This window comes from Protopterus annectens, chromosome 7.part0 (genome assembly GCF_019279795.1).
Source record: "Protopterus annectens isolate FY-2018-M chromosome 7.part0, PAN1.0, whole genome shotgun sequence".
NCBI classification, from domain to species: Eukaryota; Metazoa; Chordata; order Ceratodontiformes; family Protopteridae; genus Protopterus; species Protopterus annectens.
Window position 1 is genome coordinate 487,385,834 of NC_056739.1, and position 18,282 is coordinate 487,404,115.

At 42.8% G+C, this 18,282-nt stretch overlaps 1 protein-coding gene across 2 annotated transcripts in view; it reads left to right on the plus strand.

The window, feature by feature from the left end:
- RNF167 (ring finger protein 167) overlaps nt 1–18,282 on the plus strand; it is a 1,911,234-nt gene that overhangs the window by 312,085 nt on the left and 1,580,867 nt on the right. For both annotated transcript variants that reach the window (XM_044077088.1, XM_044077087.1), the window contains exon 3: nt 11,278–11,358. In XM_044077088.1, coding sequence (XP_043933023.1) covers nt 11,278–11,358 — 81 coding nt within the window. The remainder of the gene's footprint in view (nt 1–11,277; nt 11,359–18,282) is intronic.

The following is an 18,282-nucleotide window of genomic DNA, read 5'->3' on the forward strand; positions in this document are numbered from 1 at the left end:
TTACTTTCTTGACAGGCTGTCTGAGTGGTCTGTTCCAAAGCAGCCCATCACTGCAAGAGAATTCCACATAATACTGGGCTACATTACATCCTGCATTCTGTTGATTCCATTTGCAAACTTGCACATGAGGAAACTCCATTGGTTCCTGAAAACTGTTTTAAGAACAACATTCCCAACCCCTGGAAACTCTACTGCCTCCCCTTTCATGCCTGAAAAAAAGAACTCAGATGCTGGAAAAACACCATACAGAGGAACCAAGGGACACATTTCACTTTACCAGATGTAGACAAGACAGTCACCACAGACAGTTCAGACATCACCTGGGGAGCCCACTTAGGTTCCCTGAAAGTGCATGGTATTTGGTCCCCCAAGTAGAGGATGTTCTATAAATCATTAGGATTTACTAGTAGTCTATCTTGCCATAAAAGCTTTTCATCAAAACTTAAGCCCAGGGACCCCAGCAAACCTGGACAGACAACAGCACATTGATGTCGTACATAAACAAAGCTGAACTTTGCCTTACTGTCTGCGCAGCTTTTCCTGGAAAATTTGGATGCCGACTCAAGAAATAGAGCTGACCCTCATAGACTGTCCTATTCTACACCAGAACAATACCCTGGCAGATTCACTAAGCATAGTTCTTCTATATCCCAATGAATGAATTCTGAAGAGAGCAGTGTTTATGAATCTAACCATACATTAGAGGATCTTCATGTTAGACCTCTTTGCCTCTCACCACAATAAGCAACTACAGAAGTTCTACTCTAGAACACAGCAGAAAGAAGTTTGGAAAATAGATGCATTTTCCTTCACATAGGTTCATAGGTTCATACTAGGCTATCTTCCCTAGGGCATTTATAAGCCTAGCCTGAGTGTGTGTGGCTTTCGCCACCCCTTGGAATGGGAATACTATGCCCATTTTGGGTTTAGTTTACTGTGCCTCTGTCTAGTAGTGACACAGAGATGACCCCCGGGGTAAACCTACGGTCTCCCATCCACTCGTCAAGATTTCTCTTGAAGAGAGTCATTGAGGGGCTCTGCCTAACATGGACTGGGATTCTGTTCCAGAGTGTAGGGAGCCTCTGGGTTATGAATCTGTCCCTCCAGCACGTCCTATTTATTTCTGTGTTGAGGTTCAAATCTCCCGCTCTCGTGGCTCTGGTGGATTTGGATTTTCTGAGGTGGAGCATGTCCATTAATTCTGGATTGGACATGGCCTTGTACGTCAGGCATAGATCGCCTCTGAGTAGGCGGTATGCGACTGAATAGAGCTGGAGTTTCTTCAGCCGGGCAGCATATGACATATGTTTGAGACCCCTGATCCTATTGGTGAGGTACTTTTGGGGTCTTTCTAACTGCTGCAGATGTCTGGTAAGGTACATCCCAAATGGGGCATTGTACTCAATTATGGGCCTGATAAGGGAAGAGTATAGGGGCACAATGACCTCTCTTGATCTAGATGTGAATCCTTTCATGATAAGGTGGGTAATATAGAAGGTCTTCCTAACCACCTTGGCAACGTGAGTGTCAAATGAGAGGTTGCTGTCAACTTGGGTCCCTGATTACTTCTTCCGTACTTAATGGATTAATGGATTACCACCTATGTGGTAATTTGTGGGTACTTTGTTTTTCCCAAAGGGTACGACTATACACTTTTTGGCGTTCAGTTTAAGGCCATGGCTCTGGCACCAGTTATCCGTTTCTATGAGGCCTTTCTGAAGGATGTCTGTGTCCGCTGGAGTATCAGTTATGGCGCCCAGTTTGCAGTCATCTGCATACTTTGTTAGCCACAATCCTCCTATGTTTGCTTGCACCTCAGAAAAATAAATGCCGAACAAGAGGGGTCCCAGGACTGAGCCCTGTGGGACACCGCTTATGACTGGCTTAGAGTCTGACATAGCTCCAGCAATTCTGACCTTGTGGGTTCTGTCCTTGAGTCAGTTTGCAACCCATCTTATGACATATGGGTTTACATTTAAGCTGGTGAGCTTGTGTATGATGCCTGAGTGGGGTATTGTGTCAAAGGCTTTTGCAAGATCAAGGTAGGCTGTGTGAACTGCCTTACCCTCATCAATGGCCTTAGTGACTGTTTCAAAAAAGTCGACCAGGTTCAGAAGGCAGGATCTGCCCTTGACAAAGCCGAATTGGGTAGGATCCAGTGTCTGTAGGTCCCCAATGTCTTCGTTTATGAGTTCCATAATGATCCTCACCATAGCTTTGCAGACCAGGCTCGTCAAGCTTATGGGGCTGTAATTTCCAGGGTCCCTATATGCATTCCTGTCCTTACCCTGATCTCAGGGTACTGACAAAAATCAGGGCAGACAAACCCAGCTAGTGATATTAGTCCCCCCCCCCCCCACCTCTGGTGGAGACAACACTGGTTCTCTCTGATCCTGACTCTCAGCGTGGGAGATTCTGCACTCTACCACAGGAAGTAGATTTCCTCAGCCAAGTTAAGGGATCTATCTTTCATCCCCACCTAGCCACCCTCAGGTTAATTACCTGGGGGATTGGGTTTTGACACCAAGGACTGCATGCTGTTCCAGGGACATGCTTTCCATTCTAAGGGAAACAAGGAAGCCCAGTACCAGGAAATCATACCCTGTAAAATGGAAAAGGTTTTCTGCCTGGAGTCACAGCAATAACATTAACCTTTCTCAGACAGACATCAACTCACTGTTGCAGTGACTTATCAGGCATCTTTAGACAAGGACTTTACTATTCCAGCATTAAAGTACATGCATCTGCAATATCAGCTTGCCTGCACAGTGTTCCACCTATCTTCTCACACCCCACCTGAATCTTTTCCAAAAGGAGTGAATTCACTTGACACCATCCAGAAGGAATCCTATTCTGGCATGGTATCTAAATTATGTGGTAGAAAAACCTAACCTTGCTCCTCTGGATGTGCACAGGCAGCTCAGGTATTGTCTAGACAGGACAAAAATCCTTATTAGAGCATAGCAGTTACTGGTAGCTTTCGCAGAGAATAAACAGGGAAAGCCAGTCTCCGCTTCAAAATGGATAGCTAACCGCATTAAGTTTTGTTACTCACACCATGGAAAAGAGTTACCCGGGCATATTAAAACCCACTCCACCAGACATGGTGTGACTAAATCTACTTTCTTTAGAGAAGTCTTTATCCAGGCCATCCTAGTAGCAGCCACATGGAATTCATTGCTTAGGTTATAGTATTTTTGTAAAGGTGTGCAGCATCTGTAGGGATTGAGCAGGTTTAGCTATTGCCATCCTGCAAAATTTTATTTCGTAAGGTCATACAGATGACCCACCACCCAGCTTTTAGCTTTGGGAGACTTCCCAAGAGTCAGTACTGCAGCACTGACTATAAAGAACATACTACTTGTGTCACATTTACCATAATTGTAGATGCTCAAGTAGATCAATTGCATTACAGACTCCCACCCTCCAACCCTCTATCTGCTGCCTACTTGTCTCCACCTTAATGGGTGCAAGGGGTAGATTTTTTTTTTTTTGCAGGTAGTCCTCTTGTCTCCATCATCCACTCTCTGCTTCTTAAGTTTTTTCCTCCTTCTCACTGAAATTCAGACATCTGGGGAGGTTGTGCTGTCCTCACACATCAGGCTGCTTGTTCACTGCTTCGAAAGACCTGAAGATAGTGCTGATGGAGACCCTTCTTCTGATGTCCAGACATCGCCTTTGGATGTCTGTCTGCTAGAGATGATGTAAAGACTCTGGAAATTGGACCAGTTGCTGGCTTCTGCATCACAGGAAGACCCAAGAATCAGTACAGCCTCACTGAGCCACTTGAACATCTGCAGTTATGGTTAAGTGGGATATAACTATCCTTTCTCCCCTCTTTTGGAAAAGGCCAGAAGCAATTAACACAAGCTTCACAGAATAGCTCTACTCTTACAAGATCAGGGATGTTTAATACACCTTAATCAACTTCAAGTTGACTGCCTGGATGATAGGTTCTTTAGTTCCTTTTGGCACTTGTTTACTGAGGACATGCAGTAGGTACTAATGGAAATATGAAAGCCTGCTACTAGAAAATTGGGTATTAGCAAATTTCTAGTTGGTGCTGTCAACATAACCATCACGCATTCAGGGCTAGTTGTTCCCTGGTTTTGAGTTACTATCCTGTGGCCTTTCTTACTCCTCCTTCAAGGTTCAGTTATTGGCCACTTCAGCAAGTTTTCCATCGATCCTACTCTTTCACTGTATTTTCATGTTAAAATTGTTATTATATTATTATTATTATTATTAATAATAATAATATTATTGTTGACATTTGTTGACCGGGAAAGTCCACTAGGTCAGAAACCCATTTTCAGTGGAGGCCCGGGGAGAAAAGCTCCACAGTTAAACAGACAAACAATATATTGTATAAGTTATACAGGAACAGATAAAAGCAAATAGAAAGTTAAAGAGATGCATATAAATTATTTAAAGTAAGCTTTCAATCACAGAAGCCTAATAGACATTAGGACAGTGAAACCTGTTGCAGTACACCCAAGAGTAATCAAAGAACATTAATAACATTGACGCATAACATAGGGGAATAAAGATTCAGAGAAGAAGAAAAGATATAAGAGAGGGTTGAAGGCAAGAATTAAGTATAAAAAATGTTTGAGAAGTTAAGGGTACAGGTAGGATTTTTTAAAAAGTGAGTTTTTAGAGCAGCTTTAAAGGACATAAGGGTGTCAAGTTGAGTAATAGAAGAAGGAAGGCTATTCCTTAGTTTGGTAATGTTGTATGAGTATAGGCATTGACCTATTCTCTTATTAGGTTTAGGTACATATAGGAGAGTTCTTTCTGAGGAGCGGAGGGCTCGATTAGAGGTGCATGTGTGTAATATAGACTGAAGAGCTGGATAGCTATCAGGTTGGAAAATAAGCTTGTGAGCAAGTGTTAATTGAGTAATGTAGAGTTAATGGTGAAATTCTAGCCAGGACAAATTTGAGATAGCATTGCAGCTTGCTACTGAGGGATGTATGAAAGTTGGTGAAAATAGGGCTTCCATACAAGAGAGATGGAATAATTAAGGTGTTAGCTAGTTTTATCTAAGTTTGATTATCTAGGTATAGTTTGTCAGTATAATTTGCCCAGTTTGAAATGAGTTTTCTTTACTGTGTTCAGTATGTGTTGTTCAAAGGAGAGTTTATCATTGATAGTAATTCCTAAAAGTTTTGCATATTGTACTTGTTCAATTTCTGTTTTATTATGAGAAAAAAAAATTGAATTCTACAGTTAGAGATTTTGATGAGAATATTAACAGTTTAGTTTTTTTGGGGTTCAGCATTAATTGGGTGCCTTTTAGCCAGGTTTCAATGGAAGAGAAGGTATCTTGGGTAATCCTCTGGAGGTTAGTGAAGTTGTTGGAGGAGGAGGTGATAGTTGAATCATCTGCATATTGAATCAAAATGCTTTGTTGGGAGGCTTTATTTAGATCATTAATGAAAATACCAGAGAGTATTGGTCCTAAAATGGACCGTTGGGGAACACCAGTATTGTTTGCCAGGTATTCTGATTGTTGGGTTTGCCATTTAACTGATTGCTCTCTATTATGTAGGTAAGAGGAAAACCAGGTTATTACACTTAGAGTGCATCCAAGTTTTTCTAAGTGTTGTAAAAGTTTAAGGTGTGATACAGTGTCAAATGCTTTTGATAGGTCCAGTAGGAGTACAGAAGTAGATAGGCCAGCATCAAGAGCTTTGATAATGGTATCATTAAAAGAAAGTAAGGCTGTGGTAGTACTATGACCAGGGCAAAACCATGTGAGAAGGAGCTATGAGATTATTGTTAATGAGATGCTTTAGTAGCTGGATTTGAATGCATTTTTCCAGGATTTTTGATAGAGGGCAGAGGATGAAGATATGTCTGTAGTTTGAGAGATCATGAGTATTACCACCCTTGTATACAGGGGCTATAATGGATTTTTTTCCATAGTTAGGGCATATATGATTCAGTGATAGAATGATTGTTATGAATGCTAACAGGGTAAGCTATGGCTCTGGCTGCCAGTTGCAAGTATTCTGAAATGTTTTTGAAAAGGATTTTGCATAGGGATGCCTCCAAGAAAACCAGGGCTGCTCCTTAGGATCTTGATTTTCTGTTAGAAAAGCTAACACTTGCTTCATTTGAACCAGCAAACCCAGTTTACTTGAGGTTCTTAACATGTAAAACAATTTTACTGATTGCTGTTATCTCTTCGGGAATGATATTTGAGTTGCAAGCTGTTATGGTGAGTCATCTCTGCATCATTTTCCACAGGGACAGGGGTTCTTTGAGAACTAATCATTCTTTTATGCCTAAAGTGGTGTCTAGATTTACTTTAAGCCAAACTATCCATCTCCCAGTTTTCTTTCCTGAACCTAAAAATGAGGGAGAAAGAATACTCTGTACCTTGGATGCCCACAGACAACTCTGATGCTGTCTTGACAGAACTAAATCTTTCAGATCTTTAGATAAATTGTTAATTTCTTATGAAGGTAAGAATGGATGGCCTGTGGCAAGAAGACTATTTCCAAATGGTTGTCTAAGGCTATTACCTTTTGTTGTTCTCACCACAACAAAACTATTCCAGGCAAGGTCAAGGCCCCACTCTTCCAGGGCCTTGGCTTTATCATTGGCTTTTTGGAAAGGGTTGGATTCTAGAAGTATTCTAGAAGCAGTACCTTGGTCCTCTGTACATACATATACAAGACACTACTAGCGTGATTCCTCGTCTGAGTCTAGATCAGGCTATGTTAAGACAATTCTTGATGGGGCTTGTCCACTCTTCTCTTTCTTTTATTTTTTTGTCTTGCTCCTAGGATTGTCCTTTCATGGCTGTACCTTCCTCCATGTTGGCATGAAAGCTCTGAAGGGTTTGGCACCTAAACCTGTCTGTTAAGTCCGCTCATCTTGAGCTGCTTAATGGTTTGAGTGTATGGAAGGTGTCCTGAAGCTCTGGATGCTGGCCAGCTGTTATATCTTTGCAGGATATAACTCTTATAGCTTAGGCTACTGCAGCAGTGATCATTCGAACATCTACTGTTACTTTACTTGCACAACTGTACTTCTTTCCACCCCTCTTATCCAAATGCAAAAATATTTTTTGCAACCTTTCTTATATTCATAATCATATCTATTAAATTTATGCAAGTGCTTGCTGATGATTTGTACATCTAGGTGTATATTCATAGATTCTACCCCTGTTCCCTTAAGGGTCTAGAAATATGGTCTATGTTATAAGCAGATCTAAATCAGCACCAACTGCCCCTATCCAAGAAGGACACAGGCGAAAGCCCTGGGTGAATTTGTGGTGTCCCATCCATTCGTCCAAGTTACGGTGAAAAAGGGTTAATGAGCGGCTCTGTTTAACTTGTATTGAAAGTTTATTCCAGAGGAGAGGCAATCCCTGGGAGATGCATCTGTCTGTACAGCAAGTTCTTTGAGGTCTCTCCATTTGCTGCAGGTGCCTATTTAGGTACATACCCAAGGGAGCATTGTACTCTACTATTGGCCTGATGAGGGAAGAGTAGAGGGGGGTTATAACTTCTGGAAGCTATACCTTTGCTTATGAGGTAAGCAGTGCAGATGGCCTTCCTTGCCACCACGGAGACATGTTGATCAAAAGCAAAGGCTGTTGTCAGCCTGTGTGCCTAAATCTCTCACCACTGATTTAGAGCTTAGGGTGGTGTTATTAATATGGTAATCTGCAGGGCATGTCCTTTGCCAAAGGGGACGATAATGCATTTTTTTGCATTGAGTTTAAGACCATGACTTTGACACCAATCAGTGGTTTGTGTAAGTCCTTCTTGTAGAATACTGACATCATTTAGGGACTCAGTGACTTCTCCCAGTTTGCAGTCATCATTAGACTTTCTCTACCACAGACCTTTTTTTTTTTCCTGTACTTCTGATAAGTAGATTCCAAATAACAGGGGTCCCAGCACCGATCCCTGTAGAACACCACTGGTAACAGGTCTGCTGGTAGAGGTGGAATCTCTTATTTTCACTGTATGTATTTTGTCGTTGAGCCAGCTTACAACCCACTTGACTGTAGATGGGTTGACCCCCAAGCAGGGTGAGTTTTTCAATGATGCCTGAATGGGAGATTGTGTCAAGGGCCTTGGCCAAGTCTAGGTAAGCTGTATGCACAGATCTGCCTTTGTCCAGGGCTTTGGTGACAGTCTCTAAGTCCACCAGGTTCAACAGGCAGGATCTCCCTTTAACAAAACCAAACTAGGTCAGGTCAAGTGTTTGAAGGTCTCCTATATCCTTGTTGATAAGGTCCATGATGATTCTGTACATGGCCTTGCAGATGGGACTTGTTAGGCTAATGGGTCTATAGTTCCTGGGGTCAGTAGATGCACCTTTTTGTGCAAGGGGATGACTGTAGCAGTTTTCCATTCAGCAGGGATAAAATCAGTGCTTAGGCTGTGGTTGAAAAGTATACCTGATGGTGTTGCTAATTCCTGTTTTAAACCATAGAGAACACAGCCTAGGATGTTATCAGGTCCCATACAAGGTGTGTTTTTGGCCTTGGAGACCACGGTTAAGACCTGCTCTTTAGAGATACTAAGTGCAGAATTGGTGGTAGGAATGTTTTGGGGTATATGTGGAGGGAACAAGGGGGATTAGTTTTCACTGAACCTGTCCACTAGCTGGTTGGCTGTTTCCACTGGTTTAGTACATGTGGTACCATTCACTACCCGTTCGGTGCATATCTGGGCTTTTCCTTTAAGGGTTCGGATGTAACTAAAGAATCCCTTCTGGTTATCCTTTGCTACGGATGCTAATTCTAGATTTGTAGTTAGCTTTAGAGGACTTTAAAATATGTCTTATCTGCTTGTTCAAGTTGAGAAGGGTTTGCTTCCAATTCTGAGCCCGACCCTACTTGCTCTTAGACAGCAATTTCTTCCTCTTACTATATAACTTGTTTATTGTGGAGGTCCACTAGGCAGGCTCATTTTTTCTTGAGGATCTTGCTTTGGTACTGTCAGGAATGGCTGAGTCAGTACAATTGTATAAATGTTTATAGAATGCACTGGTGTATATCCCAGTGTAAGTTGGTTTGCCGTCAGTGGGGATAAGAGCTTTGAATCTATTAATGCCTTCTTGTAAGAGGCTGTAGTTGGCTTTGGAGAAATTTTTTAGCCTAATTTTTCCTGAGGGTTGGTCTGATGCTATCAGTACTTCGTTACTTCGAAAGAGACTGATTTATGATCAGATTTCACATTCAGGCACATTTTTGGTGGTGAACCGTACTTCCATGCTAGTGAGTACCAAGTACAGAATGTTTGGGCCTCTTGTGGGAGTGCCAACTATCTGCTCCAATGTATTTAGGTTAACAAAGTCCAAGAACCTTTGGGTGAGTATGTTTGTACATATATACTTTACCCAGTCTATGGATGGGTAGTTAAAGTCACCCATAACCAGGGTGTTTGGTGTATTTTGAGGGAATCAAGTAGATCCAAGTAGGCAGTGTGAATATCACGATTCATGGAGGGGGATCTACAGCCGGCGATAGCTTCGAGAGGGGTCTTTCCTATAGTTATCTGAACATGGAGTAACTCTAGGGAATCATTCTTTTTAACCAATCTGGAGATGTATTTGTCTTTGATCAGTTTTGATACTCCTCCTCCTCCTCTAGTTTTCATGCATTCATTTTGTGGTCTGAATGTGTGGAAGGCATTATATTCCAGTATGGCCATGGTGCTATCCGCGGCCTTGAACCAGGTCTCTGTGACTACATAGCTGTCACATCTACAAAGGTAAGGAGTGCTTCCAGTGAGTGCAGTTTCAGATTTAGACTCCTAGCGTTTAGTAGCATAGCGCTAAGGTTGTTTTTTGAGGAGATTTTTATGTTGGGAATTTTGTCTTTATGACATTGCCTAAAAAAGGCACTCCAGGGGAGGCAAGAGCCTTAGCCAGTAGCCAAAAGCCCAGAGGTGACAGGTGGAGACCGTCATTGGCAAAACATAGTGGTCTATCAACCGTATCATTCCAGGCTGACTGGTTCTGGTTCCCCTTGACACCAAAAACTAAGCCAATTGTTGAAGTCGATCATTTTTGTCTGTATTGAGGTATCATTCTAGGTGAAGATAGAATGCTGCTTAAGGCTAGGGACATAACCGCCTGGGACACATAATTAGAGAGCTCAGTCATGTCTCTCTTCATACATTGAGGTACATCTCAAGTCGTTAACACCAACATGGACTGAGACAGAGTCATAACAGTGCCTGTTGTTGAGAGACTTGAGTGCATGTGTGATGTAGTGGATCCTGGTACCCAACAGCTGACTGTGACCTTTTCCTTGTCCAACCTGGTGAGTGGGACATGTGTGTGTCTCACAATGAAGTCACCTATGACCAAAACATTTGATTTTCTATTCTGTCTTAGGGGCATATTTGGTGAGACACCAGTGTGTGCATTTGTATGTGTACTGTGACTTGCTGGGAATATATTAAGTGAGTGAAGTGTGTTTATATTGGGAGGTCTCTGATCTTTGGTAGGCTTCTAGTAAGAACCTCCTCATATAGAAGTTTAGGTGTTGTACTTGTGGATGGTGCAGGAGGTGAAGTGTCTGAGCTGACAACGTGCTTAGCATCGGATATACTGATTTGTGAGCGACAAGCCTGGATTCTAAACATAGATACATCTCTCACATACTGAATTTGTGTGAATTAGGAGAAGTGGATTGTCAGTGTACATGAGACATTTGCTACATTGCTTCAGGATGTCCATGTTGATCAGGTTGGCTGAAGAAATGGTGGGAAATTGTCCATTCATGATATCATCATAAAAAAAATTATCTGTGAAGTAATTATGATGTCCAATATAACATATTTGCCAAAGTGAAACAATAAGTATTGTACACTTTTGAATCCAGAATATAATCCTCTAGCAGTTTTCTCTGTTTCATAAATGAAACTCTCATCCTCTTTTAAACATACAGACTGACTTTTTCACTGTACCCAGTCTGTTCTCTGAATTCAAAACCTTTTTAAGTCAGCATCAACTTCGCACAACTGTGGAGGTAAAAAAAAAATCCTCAAATGTACACCATTGATTTTCACAATACAACATGTCATGGTTAAGTGGACCATAATACACATATTTTGATAAAAAGACTACTTAAATATAACAACTCAAAGATGACACAATTTGTACACAGTAGCTTAGAAGTGAATAAAATCTTTTATATGTATATTCATATTAACAATTACTTTTAAAATCTGTTTCATAATTAAATGTTGTCATGCATTTGTTTTTGCATTGTTAACAAAAGGTGTTTCCTTCCCACAGCACTCAAGTAATAACACTACTGCAGTCTTTGATGATTTGCCTGCGCTGTTTGGTTACCAGTTACCAGAAGATGGCCTGACAGTGAGTATTTTTTCGTAAGATTTCCAGTCACCAATTTTAACAGCATGTCCTTGGCTGAAATGGAAAGGGTGGTTACTAGTGTGTTTGTTTTTTTAGGCATAACTTCCAAGTCATAAATAATTAACCTACTTGAAACTGTACAAATAAGTTGTACAGAATATGCAGAAACCAAAGTTGTGGACAAGTGCAAAAGCCTGTGAAATAGGTGGCCACTGTGCATACCCATATTGAATTGCATGATTTTTGGTGTACAGTGAGAGAGATGCTAGAAATAGCAGTCCCACAGCGGAATGTGTTGAGTCCCCATCAGACAAAGTGCCCTGATTGTTGTATGTCATGGCCACCAAAATGAGTCTAGTGGAACTAATCCAGTCAACAAAGGAAATATAAAATAAATTTAGTTACTCTAGCCATGCTTAAACTTATGGTCCTGGAACCTCATAGCACTTGTGGTATGTCCTTTCAGTGGTTTCCTTATCTTCACAGTTTGCCCCCCCCCCCCCCCGACCAGCCAAAGGCAGATGGTACACTCCCACACCAGTGTCATGGTGAGAGGTATTGTTGCCGAAATACTGTAACAGTTAGGACACTTTTCTTAACTCTGTTAAGTGGGAAGCTCTGTGTTCATCAAGATTTGACTGAAATTCCATTTCAAAGTTGTATACTGATGAGTGTTCTGTGGAATACCACTAACACCTTCTAACACACTAACTTTAGCCACTTAGCATAGCTGATATTTTAATGAATACAGTTACCATCACGACCTATGAATTGCTGCTGGTGAACAGTGCACTATCCAGATATGTTGGTACTAGCTATGCAGTTAACTCATCTGCTTATGCATATGGTAGTTGTGTGCCTGTAGTGCTACAGTGCAGTATTAAGGCCTAATACATGATTTACAAATGAGTGACTATTCACGTGGAGCTATTATTTTCCTCCTTGACTGGACTTGATTGAGTGGCCATCACTACTTCAGACTGGTGAATGGAAGGTTTTAACTTAGTGTGCTAGGGAAAAAACAAGATTTTCTTGTTCATCCTACACAGGCAGAGCAGCAAACACCTACTGGGCTGTTAATATGGCCCACTGAGAAACCAGTTAGAAAGTTGGATGCCTGGCATGAGTTGGTACAGATGCTAACTGATGCAACTGTTATCACCCTTACTAATGAGCAGTGCTGATATTGGTATAGTGAACAGAATCATCACCACCCTGACTTATTTCAACAGTGGAGCCAGAGATTCAGGAGTAGGAGCTGGCAGTGTGCTGTAAGCATTTTTTGTTGTAACATTGTCTTGTGTAATGTGAGCATGTGTAAGAATACCTGATTTACTTTCCAGCAATGGAAAAGCCTCAGCAGAATATGGGGAGTGTGGCAGAAGGTGGGAGCACAACTCTCATTGGTGGGGCATGTATTGTGTCTGTCAGTCCATTGTACAACTTCAGTTGTGCTTGTATTATATGTATGATAAATATTTCTCATTGCATCATTCTTCTGCAGATCCAGTTGTGGAAGACTGGGATTTGAGTCAACATTCTCTTTGATTTTGCACCATTCACTGCTGCCGAGATTGCTGTGAAGTCAAAGGGCCCACAGGTGACCCAGAGGGATGGTGGGAGGGATGATGGCTTCTGTCCTGAGAATGGACTGGAGGCGATGTCCTTCAAGGATGCATCTGCAGTCCTAACAAATGGGTTGTCCTGTCGTCAGGCAGCCCTTCGGTCGGCCGGATTCCAAAGTCTGGGTCTGGCCTCGGCTGGTGTCGCACTTCACCCGACGTCATCTCTCCTGGTCTTCGGGTATAAAGGCATCAGCCGACGCCATTTTCCTCAGTCTTTCTTGCCGCGTGACGCCCGAAGCAGAAGCTGTTCGCAAGTGACGGTCGGTCAGATCCAGAGATTACTACTACCGAATACTACTTCGAAGACTTCTAAAAAGCTAAGTACCCCGTTGGGGACTCTTTCTTGCCTCAGCCGATGTCAGAAAAAGTAAATAACTGTCTAACTTGTGGGAAACAAATACCTCATAAAGATTTCCACTCTTACTGCTTACCTTGTTTAGGCCCAGACCACGACGTAGCAGCCTGTTTAGCCTGTGCTTCCTTCAACCGACGAACGCTTAGGCGTCGGTCGGAGTTTGCTGAACAGTTTTTCGGCTCAGATTTTGCGTACATTATGCAGTCGGATCCTCCGACTACTCAAATTGTTAAAAAACGCAAAGAAAAAGACCGACACTCGCGGTCCGCGGTTTCGGCCGAAACCACGGTTAAGCAAACCGCGAGTGTCTCGGTTTCGGCCGAAACCGAGTAAACGGGTCAATCTTCAGCCGAATCCATGACTACTACTGAGGCTCCTGCCTCCTAGTTGAATCGGCCTCTGAAGTTTTGCCTACTAATGTGGTTCCTATTGAATTATCAGACACCATCCCTTTGGATGTCTCTACCCCAGCACGTGGTGCTGCTAGGCCTCCTGCAGCCATGTCTATTAAGGCCTTTGCCAGGGCTAAAGCAGCCAAAACTGCTAAATCAGTGCCTGTTAAGCCCCCCTCACACAGGCCCAGTTCCAGTTCACAAATGCTTACTCTGGTAGAGGATCTCATCTCTTTAATTAGGGGATCCCAATCTCACCCAGACAGGGCCTCTCAGCCTCCAGAAAAGAGACCTAGAGCAGAGCCCCCAGAGCCAGTGTCCTCAGATGATTCTTCGGATGACTCAGACATTACAGACCATCCAGAGGCTCCTTTTTCTACTTATGAAGATTCCGATGCTGAAGAATCTATTCCATCTGCCTCTCCACCAGAGGAATTTTCCTTTGGGGAAACCTTACATGCCATGAGAGAACAATTCCAATGGCAGGGACAAGATTTCTCAGATTCAAGAAAAAGGCTTAGGTCCTTTCTACACTTACCGCAACATAGGCCCTTAGCTATACCTCCAGTTCTGCCTGTTGTGGATGATGCTTTTAATGATGTTTGCACTGCTCCTGATACTTTACCTCCAGCTCCTGCCAAACCAGATAGGTTTTACAGGGTACCAGACACTCATCACCACCTATACAAGGCCCCACTTGCAGATCCTGAGACTATCTCCCAGGGACCTAAGGCAGTAGCTTCGACCTCAGCAAAAAACCCACTCCCTTCTGAAAGGGAATCCAGGTCCTTAGAGAGATGGGGGAAAAAAGTTTACACCTCTGCTACTCTCTCAGCTAGAGCTTTGAACTGTCAGTTTCATATGATCCAATACCAAGAGTTTATGCTTGATCAGTTAACTAAGAAACTGTCCTCTGATGACTCCTTAGATAAGAAATTTGTTTTAGAAATGGTGAATAACATTCAGCAGGTTAGTAACCATTCTTTAAAATGTGGCTATGATGCACTGGAGGCTTCATTTAGATCAGCCATGACTGGCACAGTTATAAGAAGGCATGCATGGTTGAAAGAACAGGTCATGCGGATCATGTTAAAGCAAAGCTGTTAGATGCTCCTATGGATAAGGCCAGTCTATTTGGTACTCCTGCTCAGCAAGTAATGAAGAAAATGGAAGAGAAGGCAAAATCTGTACAAACAGTTAAGGATTTCTTACAGGTTCAGCCCCCAAGGTTTAGCAGGAACTGGCCTTCCAAAAATTGGTCCTTTCCAGACTCCTCTAAATCTCAGAGAGGCAGGAATAGACGTCCCAGAGGCAGAAATCAATCCAGAGGAGGTGCCTACAGAGGACGCCAGTGGCAAGGCAATAACCAGCGAGGCACAGACACAACCACTGCCACTGCAACAGGACAATCACAGTGACTTGGCTCTGACACCGCCTACCAGGGAACAAATAGCAGCACCCTTAGTCGGATAGCTAGCCTTATTTTCAAAAAATTGGCACTATATCACAAAAGACAAGTGGATTTTGCAGACCATAGACCAAGGCTACAGGTTTCACTTCCACACCTTACCAGTAAAAAGAGGAATGCCAAACCTACCTCCAAATCAAAAAACAGAAGCTCTAAAGCAGATAGCTCAATTAATAAAGATGAGAGCTGTGGAAAGAGTACCACTAACAGAACAGGGCAAAGGATTCTACTCCAGACTCTTCCTAGTACCAAGAAAAGAGAAAAGTTGGAGACCTATTCTCGACCTGTCCGTCTTAAACACATTCATCATTGTCCCAAAATTCAAAATGCTGACCCTACAGCAACTTCTTCCCATGCTGGGCAAGGAGTGTTGGCTGGTAACTCTAGATCTCAAGGAGGCATACCTGCACGTCCCCATACGACCAAATTGCAGAAGATACCTCAGATTTCTTGCAGGATCAGAGCATTATCAATTCTCAGCATTGCCCTTTGGCTTATCTACTGCCCAGAGTATTCACAAAATGCCTGGCATCAGTAATCGCTCATTGCAGGCTACAGGGAATCCAAATTTATCCATACCTGGACGACTGCCTGATACAAGCGGACAACAAAAGCAAGCTGACAAAAGACTTACAAAGAGTCATTTGCTTACTACAAGCCCTGGGATACACAGTCAATTTAAAAAAGTCAAGACTGATACCATCCCAAACAAGAACATTCTTGGGTGCGAATTGGACACAGTAAAACAGATGGCATTCCTAACTGCAGAAAAACAAGAACAACTCCCTCTTTACTTCTTGGCATTAACAAAACAGAACAAACTAACAGCAAGAAAAGTACTGCAGGCCTTGGGCTTCATGGCATCATGCATAATCCTGGTCCCCCATGCCAGACTGCATATGAGAAAGCTACAGTGGTACCTAAAGAATTTATGGTCTCAACACAAGCACAGCTTAGAAACCGAAATCCCACTAATCCCATGCCTGAAACAAGATTTCCTATGGTGGGCTCAAGCATGCCAGTCAAACCCAGGCTTGCCCTTCCACAACTTTCAAGCAAGCCAAACCATCACAACGGACGCCTCAGACCTAGGCTGGGGGGCACACATGCTGGACAAATGCATACAAGGATTATGGACTCCAGACCAGCTGCACCTGCACATAAATCAAAAAGAAATGCTGGCAGTAAAACTAGCAATCCAGAATTTCAGACCATTCCTCAAAGAAGGCCATTTAATGATAAGGACAGACAACACCACAGTCATGTGGTACATCAACAAACAGGGAGGCACTCATTCATACCCCCTATGCAGAGTGACCCTGGACCTTTGGAATATGGCTCTGAGCTACAACATCCAGTTACAGGCAATATTTGTACCGGGAAAAGAAAACATCCTAGCAGACATGTTAAGCAGAACTATCTCGGATGCTCACGAATGGATGCTACACCCAGACATCTTCAAGGCCATCACAAAGAAATGGGGAATGCCACAAATAGACCTATTCGCATCCCCACTCAATCACCAGCTCAAGAAATTCTGCACAAGGACATACCACCCACTTGCATGGAAGGTGGACTCTCTATCCTTCAGTTGGAAAGGCCTGACAGCATATGCATTTCCACCTCTTCCTTTGATGCACAAGGTACTACTGAAAATCAAAGAGGAATGTCCAAGGATAATTCTGATAGCTCCAAATTGGCCAAGGTAACACTGGTATCCATTGCTGAGGAGCATGTCTCGGGGGAGAATGTGGACACTACCCCTGATGCCTTTGATGTTAACTCAGAACAACTGCAACATCATGCATCCAAACCTAAAAACTCTGCAACTGACTGCCTGGAACATCACATAACAACAACTAACCCAGATTTATCCCAAAGGGTAAAAGACATTATCCTTGAAGCCCGCAGACCTTCAACAAGAAGGAACTATGCAGGAAAATGGAAAAGGTTTGTCATTTGGAGTACTGAAAGAGGAAAAGATGTGTCAAAGATAGATATTGCTAACATCCTGGAGTACTTGGCAGAGCTTCTCCATACAGGCCTGTCCTATTCCTCCATCAAGATACATGCATCAGCTATTTCTGCAGAATACAGCTTCGATCCCCCTGTCTTCTCACATCCTCTACTCGGGCAGTTCCTCAGAGGAATCAAGAATGTAAAACCTCCTAGGAAACCACCATTACCAGCATGGGACTTGAACTTTGTGCTAGAAAAATTGACACTCCCTCCATTTGAACCAGCAGCAACAGCAGATCTTCAACACCTATCATGGAAAACTGCTTTCCTACTGGCAATTACTTCAGCAAGAAGGGTTTCGGAACTACAGGCATTAATGGCAGTACAACCCTTCCTAATCTTCCATCAAGATAGAGTGTCCATGAGAACCAATCCTACATTTATGCCTAAGGTGGTATCCAGAGTCTCTCTAAACCAGGCAATCCACCTACCTACCTTCTTTCCCAATCCACAGAACAGGGGGGAAAGACTGCTGCATACCTTGGATGTACATAGACAGTTACGCTACTACCTGGACAGAACCAAAGGTAATAGAAAACTGACCAGCTTTTAGTAGCCTATGCAACAGGAAGGAAGGAAAAGCAATTTCCAAACAGACAATCTCCAAATGGATAGGAAATTGCATAAGATTCTGTTACTCCTACCATGGAAAGCAAATTCCACAGAACATAAGACCTCACTCTACAAGGGCTACAGCCACTACCACAGCCTTCTTACGAGGAGTGGCTACCAAGGACATTATTGAGGCGGCTACTTGGACCTCCGTGCATACATTTGCCAAGCATTACAACTTACCTTTATACTCTAGATCCCGAGCAGGGTTTGCCACTGCTGTCTTGCAAGGGATCCTAACTACACCATAATTCTTCTTCCTCCTCCCCTAGTTTGGCTATGGTATTCTACCCATTTGTTAGGACTGCAGATGCATCCTTGAAGGACATAGTACAGTTTTGTACCTACCATAAATGTAGATGTCCAAACAGGATAGCATCTGCAGTCAGGATTACCCACCCTCCTTCCCCTCTGTGGTACTCCTAGGGTACTTACCCTCCTAATAGCTAGCTA